This window comes from Stegostoma tigrinum, chromosome 26 (assembly GCF_030684315.1).
Source record: "Stegostoma tigrinum isolate sSteTig4 chromosome 26, sSteTig4.hap1, whole genome shotgun sequence".
Taxonomy (NCBI): domain Eukaryota; kingdom Metazoa; phylum Chordata; class Chondrichthyes; order Orectolobiformes; family Stegostomatidae; genus Stegostoma; species Stegostoma tigrinum.
Window position 1 is genome coordinate 28,778,374 of NC_081379.1, and position 14,066 is coordinate 28,792,439.

Here is a 14,066-nt window from a genome sequence, read left to right on the forward strand (position 1 = left end):
ACCAGAAGTGTTGTAACATGACCCACCATAGCTTCGCGTGGGGGGTTTTATCTTTTAATGTGACTGGTATTACTGTGCTGTGCTTGTAAAGAAGTAAAAGCACATCTTCATCAAGCACACTTCACACTTCAGTGAACTTTACTTTCTCCAAGAGATCAGAAAGTCAGGGATTTTAAAAATCAATACATTTACTGCACTATCCAACATTTTCATGTCCAACAATATTGCTAACCCTTATCTCAGGAGCAACAGGGTAAGAATTTCTCCCAAATTCTCCCAATTGCAACCCGTAACTTACGTAGAGTCATAGAGACATACACCAGGGACACAGACCCTTCCATGCTGACTCAATATCCTAAAATAATCCAGTCTATTTTTCCAGCATTTGGCCCATATCCCTCTAAACCCTTCCTATTCATGTACCCATCCAGATACCTTTTAAAATGTAATTGTACCAGTCTCCACCACTTCTGGCAGCTCATTCCATACACGCTCCACCCTCTGTGTGAAAAAGTTGTCTCTTCGGTCCCTTTTAAATCTTTTCCCTCTCACATTAAACCTATGCCCTTCTAGTTTCGGACTTCCCTATCCCAGGGAAAAAGACCTTGGCTATTCAGCCTATCCATGTCCCTCATGATTTTATAAACTTCTTCAGGAGAATTCAACAGTGTTGGTTGAGCATGATAGATTCCTGACAGGAAGTCTTTTTTTAAAATTATGTTTTCCAGCCTTAAATGATTTATTACATAATGGAATAAGAAAGTTTCTGCTGTCTTCTGTGCCACTGGCAATAAGCACTGAAATGAAATGAAAATGAAACAGCAAGTGGTTTTGATAATGCACAGCCCAATCTACAGAGCCAGTACTATATGCGAGAGACTAACCACCCCATTACATAGCCAAGGATTTCAAACCAGCTTCCTTCTGAACAGCTTATCTTAAGCCACAGCAGATAAAAAGATAATAGCACTACTTAACTGAAATACAACTTCAACACCAAACAGAAAAGAACTTTACTTTTCAAACCCATTACATGGAAAAGAAGCGAATTTGAACCAAGTGAGCGGTGACGGAAATGTCCATTAAGGTCTATATTGGCAACATTTTTCCAAATGCAGTCAATGAAAAGGTGTTTAAAAAAATTACAAAATAGCTATTATTGAAAAACATTACATCAGATTTCCATACTTTAACATTACCAATGTGGTAGATTTCAGAGCTTCCAAATCTCACTCCATTTGGATTCAAAGTGCCATCACTGCAGAAAGAAGAAACACATTTAGAGCAGTTGAAAGGTCAACTAAAACACAGCTTTTATCATGAGTAGTTTTCTGGGATGGGGCACAAATTACAAAATGACTCTTAATCATTGTTTTCTAGGATATGTCACTAGAATTCTTTCAGGGTCAAGAATCCTAAGGCAAGTGATGGAATCTGGTACAAAGAAATGAATATTTAAAAGTGGATCAAAGATTTTGAAACTTTCAATCTATTACATCCACCAAAATGAATCATTGGCAATTTTACATCTAGTTTATACTCACAGTCCAATAGATTAGCTCATTATTAGCTAAAATGAAGTGACACCTATGGGGTCTACTACAAAATGCAGCATTTCTCAAACAAAGGAATGTTGCTAAAATTGTCCATGTCAGATGCAATCTTTGAATTAAGTCAAACTGGAATTCCCTAATGCCTTGGACCATCGGCATGGTAAGATGATTAGTAAAGAAACGCTGATTAAATAAGAGGAGTCTGTGTTGGTACTTGCAGCTTACCACACAATATGCGTAATGAAAGATGTTCACATTTCAAGAAACCAGGTCATAGAACTAAAGTTAAACTTTATGCTGACTGAACGCTCCTTTCACAAGCAGCCCCGGGTTGTGTACAATGGCAAATTAGCATTTGCTCTGATTCTAATGTCAGTAGTTCACAACTTTAGCTTAACAATATAGGTGATCGTAATCGTAACAGTGAGCTAACATAGTATCAGTGATAATGGGAACTGCAGACGCTGGAGAATCCAAAATAACAAAGTGTGGAGCTGGATGAACACAGCAGGCCAAGCAGCATCTCAGGAGCACAAAATCTGATGTTTCAGGCCTAGACCCTTCATCAGAAACATCAGCTTTTGTGCTCCTGAGATGCCGCTTGGCCTGCTGTATTCATCCAGCTCCTCACTTTGTTATCTCAGTGAGCTAATATATGTTGTTAAGCTCCCTGCTATGCTAGGCAGGGCACAGGTGAGGGAATTGCACATGGTGTTCATCTCCAGGGACCATATCTTGGCAGGGAAGCGAGGGGAACGGGCCTGAGTTCAGGCATCCCCCAGGTGTGATGACCAATCAGAGCAAGGTGACCCCCATACATGGCAGAGGCAAAATCTTGAGGAGCTATCCTCCAATCACGGGCTGTTTCTTACCTGCGTTTGCTACTGATAGGCTTACTAATAATTGGAGGGGCCATGAGTGATGAAGGAAAGGAAGAGGCTGCAAGGGGAGAAGGAAGAAGGTGAATGAGAAGTTTCAACATATCAGAGGAATAGCCAACAAATTAGGAGGCAGGAAACGTTTACATAGTTGTGAATACACCGATTCTCAAGCTTTCATTCACTGGTTGAAGTTTTGCCCTTTCAGTGCCTTTGAAAGTGTGCACTTTCCTCTTTTTACCTTTCAACAAGAGCATTTGCAGAGTATGCCTGTACCAGGAAATTTCTGTTATTTCTTCATACAGGACAGAGACAAGAGATTTGAGCACTCTCTTATTGCAGGTTGGATGTTTCCCCTACATTGTTCTCATACTGGGCTGTGGCCACTTGGTTAGGAAGCAATCAAGTGTTAGTTTCTATGCTGAGACCACAGTAAAAGGGCTATTGAAAAATAATCAGTGATGGTCTGATTGATCAAACTGTATACACACACACACACAAACTTACAGTTTAAGAAATAGTTCTAGTTAAGGTTTAATCATAAATAAACATCCATGAAAAAGTTGTATAAAAAAAAACCAGATGTCACATATTACAGATGGGTAGTGTTATCTCTTCATATTAAGCTGTGTCATGTGTCTAAGCATGGATTATTACCTGACAGCTTAATTCTTGACTGCATATAAACATGTGAAGTTGTTATAGTTTTTGTCTGCACTTAGAATTAGCAAAGTGATAAAACAGTTTTATTCACATCACAGTACAAATATGTTCCCATCTTGCCAATTACACATTTTTGCATATATTTCAATCAATGTCAACTTCAAGTAAGAATATAGGATGCAGATGCTAACACAACAGAGAAAAGAGAAGGTAATTCTGCAGCCAAAGACCACAAGAAACTGGTGCAAAATTAGGCCATTCAGCCCTCGAGTCTGCTCTGTCATTTGATCATGGCTGATATGCTTCCCAACCTTGTTCTCCTGTCTTCTCCCTACAACTCCTGATCCTCTTACTAATTAAGAATATATCTATCTTTCACGGTCTTAAAGACACTCATTAACTTGGACTCCATATCTTCTTCAGCAATGAGTTCCAGAGATTCACCACCCTCTGACTGAAGAAATTCCTCCTCCTCTCCATCCTAAAGGGTCTTCCCTTTACTACGAGGCTGTGCCATTAGTCCTTGTCTCTCCTACTTTGGAAATACCATCTCCATGTCCACTCTATCCTGTATTCTGTAATTTTCAACAAGATCTAACCTCATCCTTCTAAACTCCATCAAGTACAATCCCAGTGCTCTCAACTGTGCCTCATATGATAAGCCCTTCATTATGAGGATCATTCTTGTAAACCTCCCCTGGTCCTCCTCTAAGGCCACACATCCATCCTTAGGTACTGGCCCCAAAACTGATCACAATATTCCAAATATGATCTGACCAGATACTTCCTTATCTGCATCCAAAATGGGAGATGGTACACGTTTAAATGTCATTCCCTAGATCTAAATACCTCATAGGCGAACATCTTCTCAGCAATCACCCTGTCAGGTCCTCTCAGGGTTTGTTACATCCCAATAAGATCACCACTCATTTTGGTCAACTCCAAAGGGTAGAGGCCCAAGTTGCTCAACACTTCCACACAGGATAAATCCTATAAACAGTCAGCATTTTAAAATGGAAGTGTTTCCAAGTGTTAACGAGTCAGAAAATAAATATGACTTTTTCTAAAAACAGTCAAAAAACTGAGAAATCATTTTGCACTTGTGTAAATTCTTTCTAAATTAAAGTCAAAACAATAACAATCTATAGTGAACATCCAAAATGTACACTGTCTAATCAGGAAAGGGCAATTCTAATCAAACTTTAATTGTTGATAAAGCAATGTATCGTGCATTAACAAGCATTCACACACAAACTTTGTTCTCTATAATAATTTTGACATAAGCTTTTCCTGATGCATCTTGATACGATTTCTCTAAATGTGGGCACATGAATTACAACAACATCAGGGAGTAAGAAAGCCCAACCAAGGGATTTAAAACTTCTCATACTCACCTTCGGCCAAGCATTACAATTCCTCCAGTCTTTGGGTTTATCTTGGCATAGTCACCATGGGCCCAAACACCTAGATATGGACATTAGTAATAGTTATAATGGTAAATGTAGCAGCTGTAGTATTTTTCATGTTATGATCATACACTCATGGCAACAAATTATTAAAGTCTGTTGCTGCTCCTCCAGGGCCTTCATTATTACAAATGAATGTAATGTTGGAAACTGTGCATTTTATCTTTTTCTGTCAAAAATACAGCAAGAATCAACAGTCCACATCTGGCTATTTTTAAAAAATTCATTTTGAGAGTTGTGGATGTTGCTGGCTGGCCAGCATTTACTGCCTGCCCAGCATTTACTGCCTGCCCCTAGCTGCCCTTGAGAAGGTGGTGGTGATGTGCCTTCTTAAACCACATGCAGTCCAGCTGCCGTGGGTTGACCCACAAAGCTATTAGGGAAGGAATTCCAGGATTTTAACCCAGCGACAGTGAAGCAACAGCGATATATTTGCAAGTCAGGATGGTGAGTGACTTGGAGGGGAACATAGAACATAGAACATAGAACATAGAACATAGAACAGTACAGCACAGAACAGGCCCTTCAGCCCACAATGTTGTGCCGACCATTGATCCTCATGGATGCACCCTCAAATTTCTGTGACCATATGCATGTCCAGCAGTCTCTTAAATGACCCCAATGACCTTGCTTCCACAACTGCTGCTGGCAACGCATTCCATGCTCTCACAACTCTCTGCGTAAAGAACCTGCCTCTGACATCCCCTCTATACTTTCCACCAACCAGCTTAAAACTATGACCCCTCGTGCTAGCCATTTCTGCCCTGGGAAATAGTCTCTGGCTATCGACTCTATCTAGCCGGAACTCGAAGGTGGTGGTGTTCCCACATATCTGCTGCCCTTGTCCTTCTAGATGGAAGTAATTGTGGGTTTGGATGGTCCTTTCTGAGGATCTATAGTGAATTTCTGCAGAAAGCACACACTATTACTGAGTGTCAGTGGTGGGTACTTGTGAATGCAGTGCCAATCAAGTGGGTTGCTTTGTCCCTGGATGGTGTCAAGTTTCTTGAGTGTTGTTAGGGCTGCACTCATCCAGGCAAGTGGGGATTCCATCACACTCCCGATTTGTGCCTTGTAGATGGTGGACAGGCTTTCAGGGGTAAGGAGGTGAGTTACTCGCTGCAGTATTCCTAGCCTCTGACCTTCTCTTGAAGCCACGTTTGTGTGGTGAGTCCAGTTGAGTTTCTGATCAATGATAACTCCCAGAATGTTGATAGTGGGGGATTCAGTGATGGCAACACCATTGAGTGTCAAGGAGCAATGGTTAAATTGTCTCTTATTGGTGACGATCATAACCTGGCATTTGTGGGGCATGATGTCACTTGCCACTTGTCAGCCGAAGCCTGGATATTGTCCATATCTTGATGCATTTAGGCACAGACTGCTTCAGTATCTGAGGAGTCATGAATGATGCCGAACATTGTTAACCGATGATTGCACATCTCCACTTTTGACCTTACAGAGGGAAAATCATTGATGAAGCAGCTGAAGACAGTATCAAGGGCTTGATATCAGGGGCTGTCATTCTCACCTCTCTGGAAATCAGCTCATTTGGCCATGTTCAAACAAAGGCCATAATGAGGTCAGGAGTGGAGTGAGCTGATACTTTAATAAAATCTATACAACCAGACCACTGCATGGATCTCTAAATGGTCAAGTAAACAAAAAAAACACCACAATTGTACCTGTGTATGGCAGTATGTTTTGTATGCATCAAATAACACTCCCATAGCCATCAAGTGATTTGCTCATTGGGGGTGGCTATACATGTCTTAATTTACATCTTAATAAATATGAAGAGACTTATAATAAGAACAAATGACACATGAACACCACCACTGTTCAATGTACGATATACTGATCCCATTTGTACCAAAGAAAATAGCACAAATTATGCATCCAATAAGATATTTGTCTTATATAGAGATGAAAACAATTAAAGGGTGGGTGGGCATTAAAATTATAATTAGTCAACTGCTGCTTTATATGCTCTATAATCAACAGTGGGGTCTGAATTCATATTTAGCAACATGTCATCAGACATGCTCCATAAATCCTAAGCACTTGTAGTTCTAATGATCCTTCTAAGTGATTACACTATTCATGCATGGCAATAAATGATTGCTTCAGATTATTCTCATTTAGTAAATAAAGCATCATTCTGGGCATTAGCACAAAACTGACAGCGACTCCGAAAGACTGAAGAGGAGTGTTTAATAATTGTGGTATTTAGATAGATCAGGAGTCACCAAAGAATGCAACTCAACAGCCTTGCTTAATGGGCATGCAGAGCAACAGACTGGGTGTCAGAGAAAACTCCAGGATAAGTGTAAAAAAAAAACTTGCAGCCATATTCCCAACAAAATGTGATGGGAATTAGATCAATATAAAAGTATTGCTGCCACCTGAAATTCAGCCGACTGTCACAGTAAAATGGTAACGAATCTATTAAGGTCTATGCGGTGGCACTAATTGTAGCAGGACTCATCACTGAATTAAACCAAGTTCTAAATGATCTGTAAAGTTACCTCCTGCTTATGGAATGTAAGGCATAAAGGAAAAAAATAGGTCAAGTTTTGACAGTCTTGAGTTTCTGAATGTTCTGCCACAATTCAGAAGATAGTAAACAACCTTTGGATATGGATTTCAATTTTGAGTCTGAATATTCTCTAGCCATTTGGAACCGAAAGAAATTTGAAGATTTGTTGAAGATATGTTCGTTAGAGATCAATGGTAGACTGTAATCTTCACAGCAGGACAGCCATACTGCTCCGGGGTGCGCAACAAGTTGTTGAGTGAAAACCATTGGGTAGGGGCAATTGTTTCGATCTGTGCAATTACAGGATAATGTAAGCAAACTTCCATAAAGAGCATTAAGTGTTCCTACATTCAGCTGTTCAATGTGTACATGAGAACATGGAATAAAGTTTTTTTTACTTTTGATCTATTTTAGTCTTTATAGTTGGCATGAGTCAAACGAACATATGACTTACCCAAGCTAATTTAATTGTCTTACCACAACTCTAAAATTTAGCTAAAGGTCATCATTGTAAATTCTCCAATCCATAATCAAACATCAACATTTGCCTGATTTAAAAGATTAAAATGGTCTAAAACCTACAGCTATGTGAATCCTCCAAAAGAAGGAAAGAGCTTGCATTTATATTGCTTTAAGACATAGAAAACATCACAGGAAAATTTCACAGTTAATTACACTTTAAAAACGGAGTCACTGTCACAACGCAAAGAAAAGGTAATGTAAAGCAACCCACTCGTACCTGGGAATTTAGCAAAGTATGCCTTGTGATATTTGATGCCATTTTCATCATTCCAGAAGTGTGTAGGCTGACACGGAATGGGTACAGTGCACACCAACTCTCCACTTTCCCCCCACAGAACCTTCCCTGTGAGCAAAAGAAATAAGACAACACAATATTTCCATCCTTCCAGTATACTTCTCCGTTTTCTGGTAACTTCTTATAAGTGTATTGCTCAAGACCATATATAAATGTTCATTACTTAACTACAAAAGAGAGAAAGCAAAATTTCATTATGTCAATCACATACATTCTACCACTTAAAGTTACTTTGCCCCATATTGCATTCATCTCCTTTGGGTGAAGTAGAACTAAACAGCTCATTTGTGAAGAGATGGAAAGAATAATCCAGAACTGCCAAAAGGAAAATTCATTTTAATTAGATACTTTTGCCACACAACTATCAGCTAAACAATGAAACAACTGCTGCAGCATGAGTCAAGTGACTATCATCAAAGTAATGGTGAGGATGGAGGAGGGGAGGATGAAGACCAGTTCTGCCAATAATAAGGGATTCTCATTTACAATGACATTCAAGAGTTAACAACAGTAACATGCTGTCGGACTCAGCTGCAGTGATTAAATGGAAGGGGCTGGCCAGCGGAAGATAAGCAGAATGCAAGTATTCACAAAGGGAGAGCAATAAACAGGAAGTGCCAGCATCTAATTGGATGGGAAGAAAGAGTATCAGTTTGAGCTAGGAGAAGAATGACAACAGAGTCAACTAGGTGAGGCTCAGCATGGATTTAGTGTCCTTGAACTCATCATTGGAGAAAAGAATTTGGATGGGGGCGGTGTAAATTATCTTCTTTTAGAAAGTGAGGTGCCTTTGTGAAGGACAAAGAACAACTATTGACGGAGCTTACGGGGTAAGCTCTGGTCTGTTGAAAATTACAATATTCAGGGACAAATAAATAAGCAAGCGTGAGCCTTTGTGAGAAGGCTAAATGAGATAACCAAATTACTACTCCTAATCTGAGGTTGCAGAAAGGACTACAAAGGTTAGCAGGAAGATCGAGACGCAGGGTGTTCTAGAGTTCCATTAGCAGACCTTAAATAGTTTACTGCTCCACAATCAAAGGTGGGCAGAAGGTGAGATGATGTACTGGAAGCCTTAGGTAGAGAAACAAAGGGGTCAGGATCCAGGCTAGAGACAGTTGCAAGGGCAAAAGGGGGCAAAGTGGAGGAGGAATTTGAAGACCATCCTGAAGAATTTCAATTTAACTGATTATGAGGGGATGAACCAATATATATCAGTGAAGAGGAAAACAACAGGCAACTGATGTGGAACAACATGTGGGTGGCAATATTTAGGATAATTTGGGTGTAAATTGAGCAAGACATGTTGGAGAACTTGTCCTTGGAGCTGAAAATTGAGTGGACAAGGATCATTTTAGTAGCAGGGTAGTTGCAGAGAGATTCGTACTTTTGGAAAGATGTAATCCAAGTCTTAGTGAAATAATATTTGATATTCTAATCTGGGTTTAACAGTCAAAATATCAAGATTGTTTGGACTAGACTTTACACAAAGATGTAGAAGGTTCCTTTGTTGGCACGGGTTGAAGGGGATTCGGAGGTGACCGAATATCAAACCTCTGGTTTCTCAACTAGTCAGCCTTGTTAATCTGGTGGCATTACAGCATTGAGTTCATCATAGAAATGATGAGAGACAGAGATGGCATTATTAGCATAAATATAAAAGCAAATTTAACATCACCAAATGATAACACCAAAAGCAGCATTCCAATAAAGAGAAGGGGGCTGGTAATCTTTGGGAGAAAAAAATCTCAAAATGGCCAGATTGAGAGATTCATACAGGTAGTGATGTGGTAGGACCCCATCTGAAGGAAACCACGTATATAGTACAGGGGCACAGAAGCCATTACAGCTGCACTGTAACATCATCATTGCAATCCATGTGCAGTACAACCGCAAAAGACACATTGCACTCTGGTTGTGGAACTTTGTTCAAAACTATTAAGTTACTGTCTTGAACTATGTTAATAGAATAAAGACTTGCACTAATCCAGCATTCTCATAACTATTAGACATCTCAGAAAGTTTTTCAAGTTTGGTCACAATTGTAATGTAGAAAATCGAGAAACCAATATGTATACAGCAAACTGCAAAAAACATCAATGTGATAGTTTAAAAAAAACCTCGTTTAGTGGCCTTAATTGAGGAATGCATACTACCCTATTGTTCATCAACATAGTGCAATGTAGGACTTATTTGATCCAACTATTAAAACAACAGTGACAATGAAGCATATTATCAGTACTGACCTGGATTGTCAGCCTTGATTTTTGCACTCAGATCCTGGAGTGAGATTTGAACCTGGAGCCTTGGGAGGCTCAGAGGCAAGATCTCTGTCCACTGATCCACAGAACTGTGGCTCAACACAGACAACAGTGTATAATTGCCAACATTATTTAAAGAAACACTGATGAGACATTTCAGCCTCTCCTATTTGTACCCAAGGACACCTGCTTCAAATTTGCTGTCAAATTCAGAAAGTACACATGCTAATTAATCTCCTCTGACCAAGTTCATATGCTTCACTGTCTCACCACCTCAATTAATTATTGAGCGAGCACAAAGCATTGACATGAAAAGAACAGATGATGTCAACAAAAGGTGGAATGGATTTCAAAGTTACTACACTAACTTTCGTCATTCCAAATTTCCACACCCATTCCTAGATTTCTTGCTTGTATCTCTCCTCTGTAGACTGGGATGGTGAAGTTCTGGCCCATGAAACATGAAATGATGTCTGTACCACCTGTAGAAAAATGGGACAGAGAACGGATTTACCATTTTAAAGTTTGTTCCTCTGAGAGACATAAATGTTGTAATAACATAAATGAATTTTCTTACATTAAGAATTGAAGCTCTACTTCCTAATCTCAGATATTCTGTCCCTACCCACAAACACAATATTAAAAACACTATGAACTGCTCATACCTCCTATGGAAAATGGTCAATGACAGCATGGCCATTCCTTTTTCCAAATACTCTCATGTTGAGAGTTTAAACAGCAAAATGCAATAAACAAAATGCTACTTTACATTTCTGTGCATTCTAATAGATGGTATAAATATTAGCAAGGATTCTAATGTCGTATGATTAGAGTTACAGCATGCAAATTGTACTTATTAGAATTATGAGATTTACAAGATTGCTATGTTTTGGAGAGTCTTTAAATTTAAAGGTAAAATGGAGGGTCTTGGAATAAATTCGTTATATCTGCTTCTCTCTCCACGGATGCTGCAAGACCTGCTGAGTTACTTCGGCACAAACAGTGGCACAGTGGCTGAGTGGTTAGCACTGCTGCCTCACTGTGCCATACACTCAGGTTTGATTCCACACTTGGACAACTGTCTGTGTGGAGTTTCCACATTCTCCCTGTTCTGGTTTCCTCCCACAGTCTAAAGATGTGCACGTCAGGTCAATTGGGGATGCTAACTTGCCCTGTAGTGTCCAGGGACACACAGGCTAGGTAGATTAGACATAGGAAATGCAGGGTTACAGGCATGTGGGGGCATTGGATCTGGGTGGGATGCTACTCAGAGGTGTTATGGACTCGAGGGGCCAAATAGCCTGCTTCCACATCGCAGGGATTCTATGATTCGTTCTGTGTATGTTTTAACACTGTGTGACAGTGAGTCCCACAACACTGTTGAGAATGTTGGGTCCTAAATTGCTCTGCTTTAAACTGTCCAATTGGTTACAAAGTGGAAGACAGTTCAGCTTTCAAGGCTAGTTAATTATCATTTCTATCTAGATACCGGTTTTATGTGATTCACAATGCCATTGTAAAGGATGCAGAGGAAGTTTTTATAAAGATCATATTACAGGCTTTCTTAGAGAATGTTTGGGAGTTTGTGGGATAGTGTGAACAGTTAGAGGCAAAAATGGTTTTTATGGTTCACCACATAGGATTATGGGTGTAAACTTATGCTCAGATTAACCAAATTCATGGGAGTCAAACTGAGGCTGGAAAGGTTGCCTAAATTGGGTTTACAGCATGAATCCCCATGGAAGAAAAAACTGGGAAGCCATCTAAGATTGCAGGCTGTCAAGCTGAGAAAAGAATTCAGAAATAAAAAATCACTTCAGACTGATTCTGGAAAAGTGGAATGCCTGCATAAAGGGCCACAGCGTAACGCATACCTTTGATGTGGTTTTTCAGTTGGATTAAGAATCAGGAGTATTTCACTCTGTGATTTACTGTAGAGGAACTTTGCACGACTTTCAATTGTTTAGTAGCCATCTTAAAATGCGAAATCATAATGTGTCAGTCTTTTAGCTATTACCTGGAAGATCAAATTTCTTTCTAAAAGAAATCAGTCTCTAGGGTATCATAAGATACTGCTGCTGAAACTGGCAAATATAATGGAACTGAACTGAAACGGAAACAGCTCTGAGTATGAATTACAATAAATTATCTAACGTTCATTTAGCTTTCATTTGGGCCAATTCTAAATATGACTTATACCAAAAATCCACAAAACCCCCCAAGTTCCAACCTGGTTTTTGATTAGCTTTACTGATCTAAAGATCAGGTTTCTGTTTTTCCAAAGGAAGGTACAACGAAGAGGAAAGTGAATTAAGGTTAGCTGACCAGTGCCTTTGATTAGAATTGTATATTTATTTATGGACATGGATCCTAAACAGCATCATAACAGCCTTGGTAGCTTCTATCTGATAAATCTACACCAATTCCTCTTATGGAGGTACTTTGTTTTTAAAAAGCATAGACTCAGGCTCCAATGAAAGCTCTCCTGCCCATGAATTCATGCACTAAATGTAGTTTACCACTTTTAGTAAAAGTAAAGAAATGAAGGTAAAAGTGTAAGAACATTTAACAAAAACATACAAAATAGCTCAGTCACCAGTTTGTGTTAGAGGATGGACAGACGGGGGTGAATATTCCTTGCTTCAAATTTCCAAGACACAACTAAGTGAAATACTTTCCTTATTAGATTTCATCCATGCAGTATATAGCAAGGAGTTTATGAAGTTTACTGTGGTAATGAATGCAACCGTCACTCTTACTTTTCATTACATCAATCATAACGGAGAGCATTTCAATGTTCATAGACAAACTGAGTGAGCACATCTGGCAAAACATGCACAATGGCACCACACAGTGGTACCCAACTGTAGCAACTATGCCCTAGTCCCCATCGTTCCCCTGCTACACGTTTTGAGAAGCAAGCTGATGTGCTCTGTGGGAGGATAAAAGAAAAAATTCCACCTCAAGGCTGCACGTGACATGTTATACCTTTTGCAGGAATATCATTTATTGAAAAACATGAGCAGCACAGTCATTACACTCAACCGAAACATCTATTTAGACATAATAATGTCTCCAAACCAAAAATTAAAGAAGAGAAATGGCTATTGGAAATTAATTTCTTATTTTTAAGGAAATAAACTTGCTGAAACATATTTTAGGTAATTGTCTACAGCAACCAGTTAAATGAATCCACTTGACGCACTGTGATCAGCTAGTTGAGTTTTCTGCATACTTATACCTTGTGGGAGAAAGCCTTCAAGCTGTTAATTATTAATCAGTCAAAATCTAGTACTTTTTATTCTGTTCAGCCAAACGAGGACAATATTTTTACCATTTTACCACTTCGGTTTAATTTGCATTCTGTACTTCACACTTTTAAATCTTATTGCGGAATTGAGGAAGATCAAAGGATGCTGCAAACAAAGAAATTGTTGAACTATTCATCACAGCAAGACTAAATCAAACACTCTGTTACACAACACAAACTAAAGTAAAACAAATAAATAACACCTCTGGTCTGATTTGGATTGACACAACTATTCAAATATTTGGATTGACAGTAAAGGCATTGCACTTTAAGGAGGTACAATTTATTTGTGATGGAAATGGGACTGAGCAACCTTCCATCAGCTCTGTGCTTTGGAGGTCTCATTTGGATTACAATGACGCCAGAGGTTGATGCAGCATCACAAAGTAGAGAACTGTCACTATCAATGGCTCATCTATTACTGCATCCCTGTTGAATTTATTTAATTAATTTCGCTGATCACAAAGTAGGTTTCTGAATATTGTTCAGCAACTGACTGTGAAAACTAGCATAAAGCTAGAACGCAATTTCCTGGGACACAAATATGATCAAATCATAGTCAACATTGGCTTTAGCCTT

The 14,066-nt window shown here is 39.2% G+C and overlaps 1 protein-coding gene across 1 annotated transcript in view; it reads right to left on the minus strand.

Moving 5' to 3' along the window:
* Positions 1-14,066, minus strand: part of aacs (acetoacetyl-CoA synthetase) — a 171,712-nt gene that overhangs the window by 3,319 nt on the left and 154,327 nt on the right. Inside the window, exons 13-16 of the mRNA XM_048556592.2 lie at positions 10,546-10,659; positions 7,839-7,964; positions 4,489-4,558; positions 1,200-1,258 (exon numbers count right to left, since the gene is read on the minus strand). Of these exons, the coding sequence (XP_048412549.1) occupies positions 1,200-1,258; positions 4,489-4,558; positions 7,839-7,964; positions 10,546-10,659 (369 nt within the window). The remainder of the gene's footprint in view (positions 1-1,199; positions 1,259-4,488; positions 4,559-7,838; positions 7,965-10,545; positions 10,660-14,066) is intronic.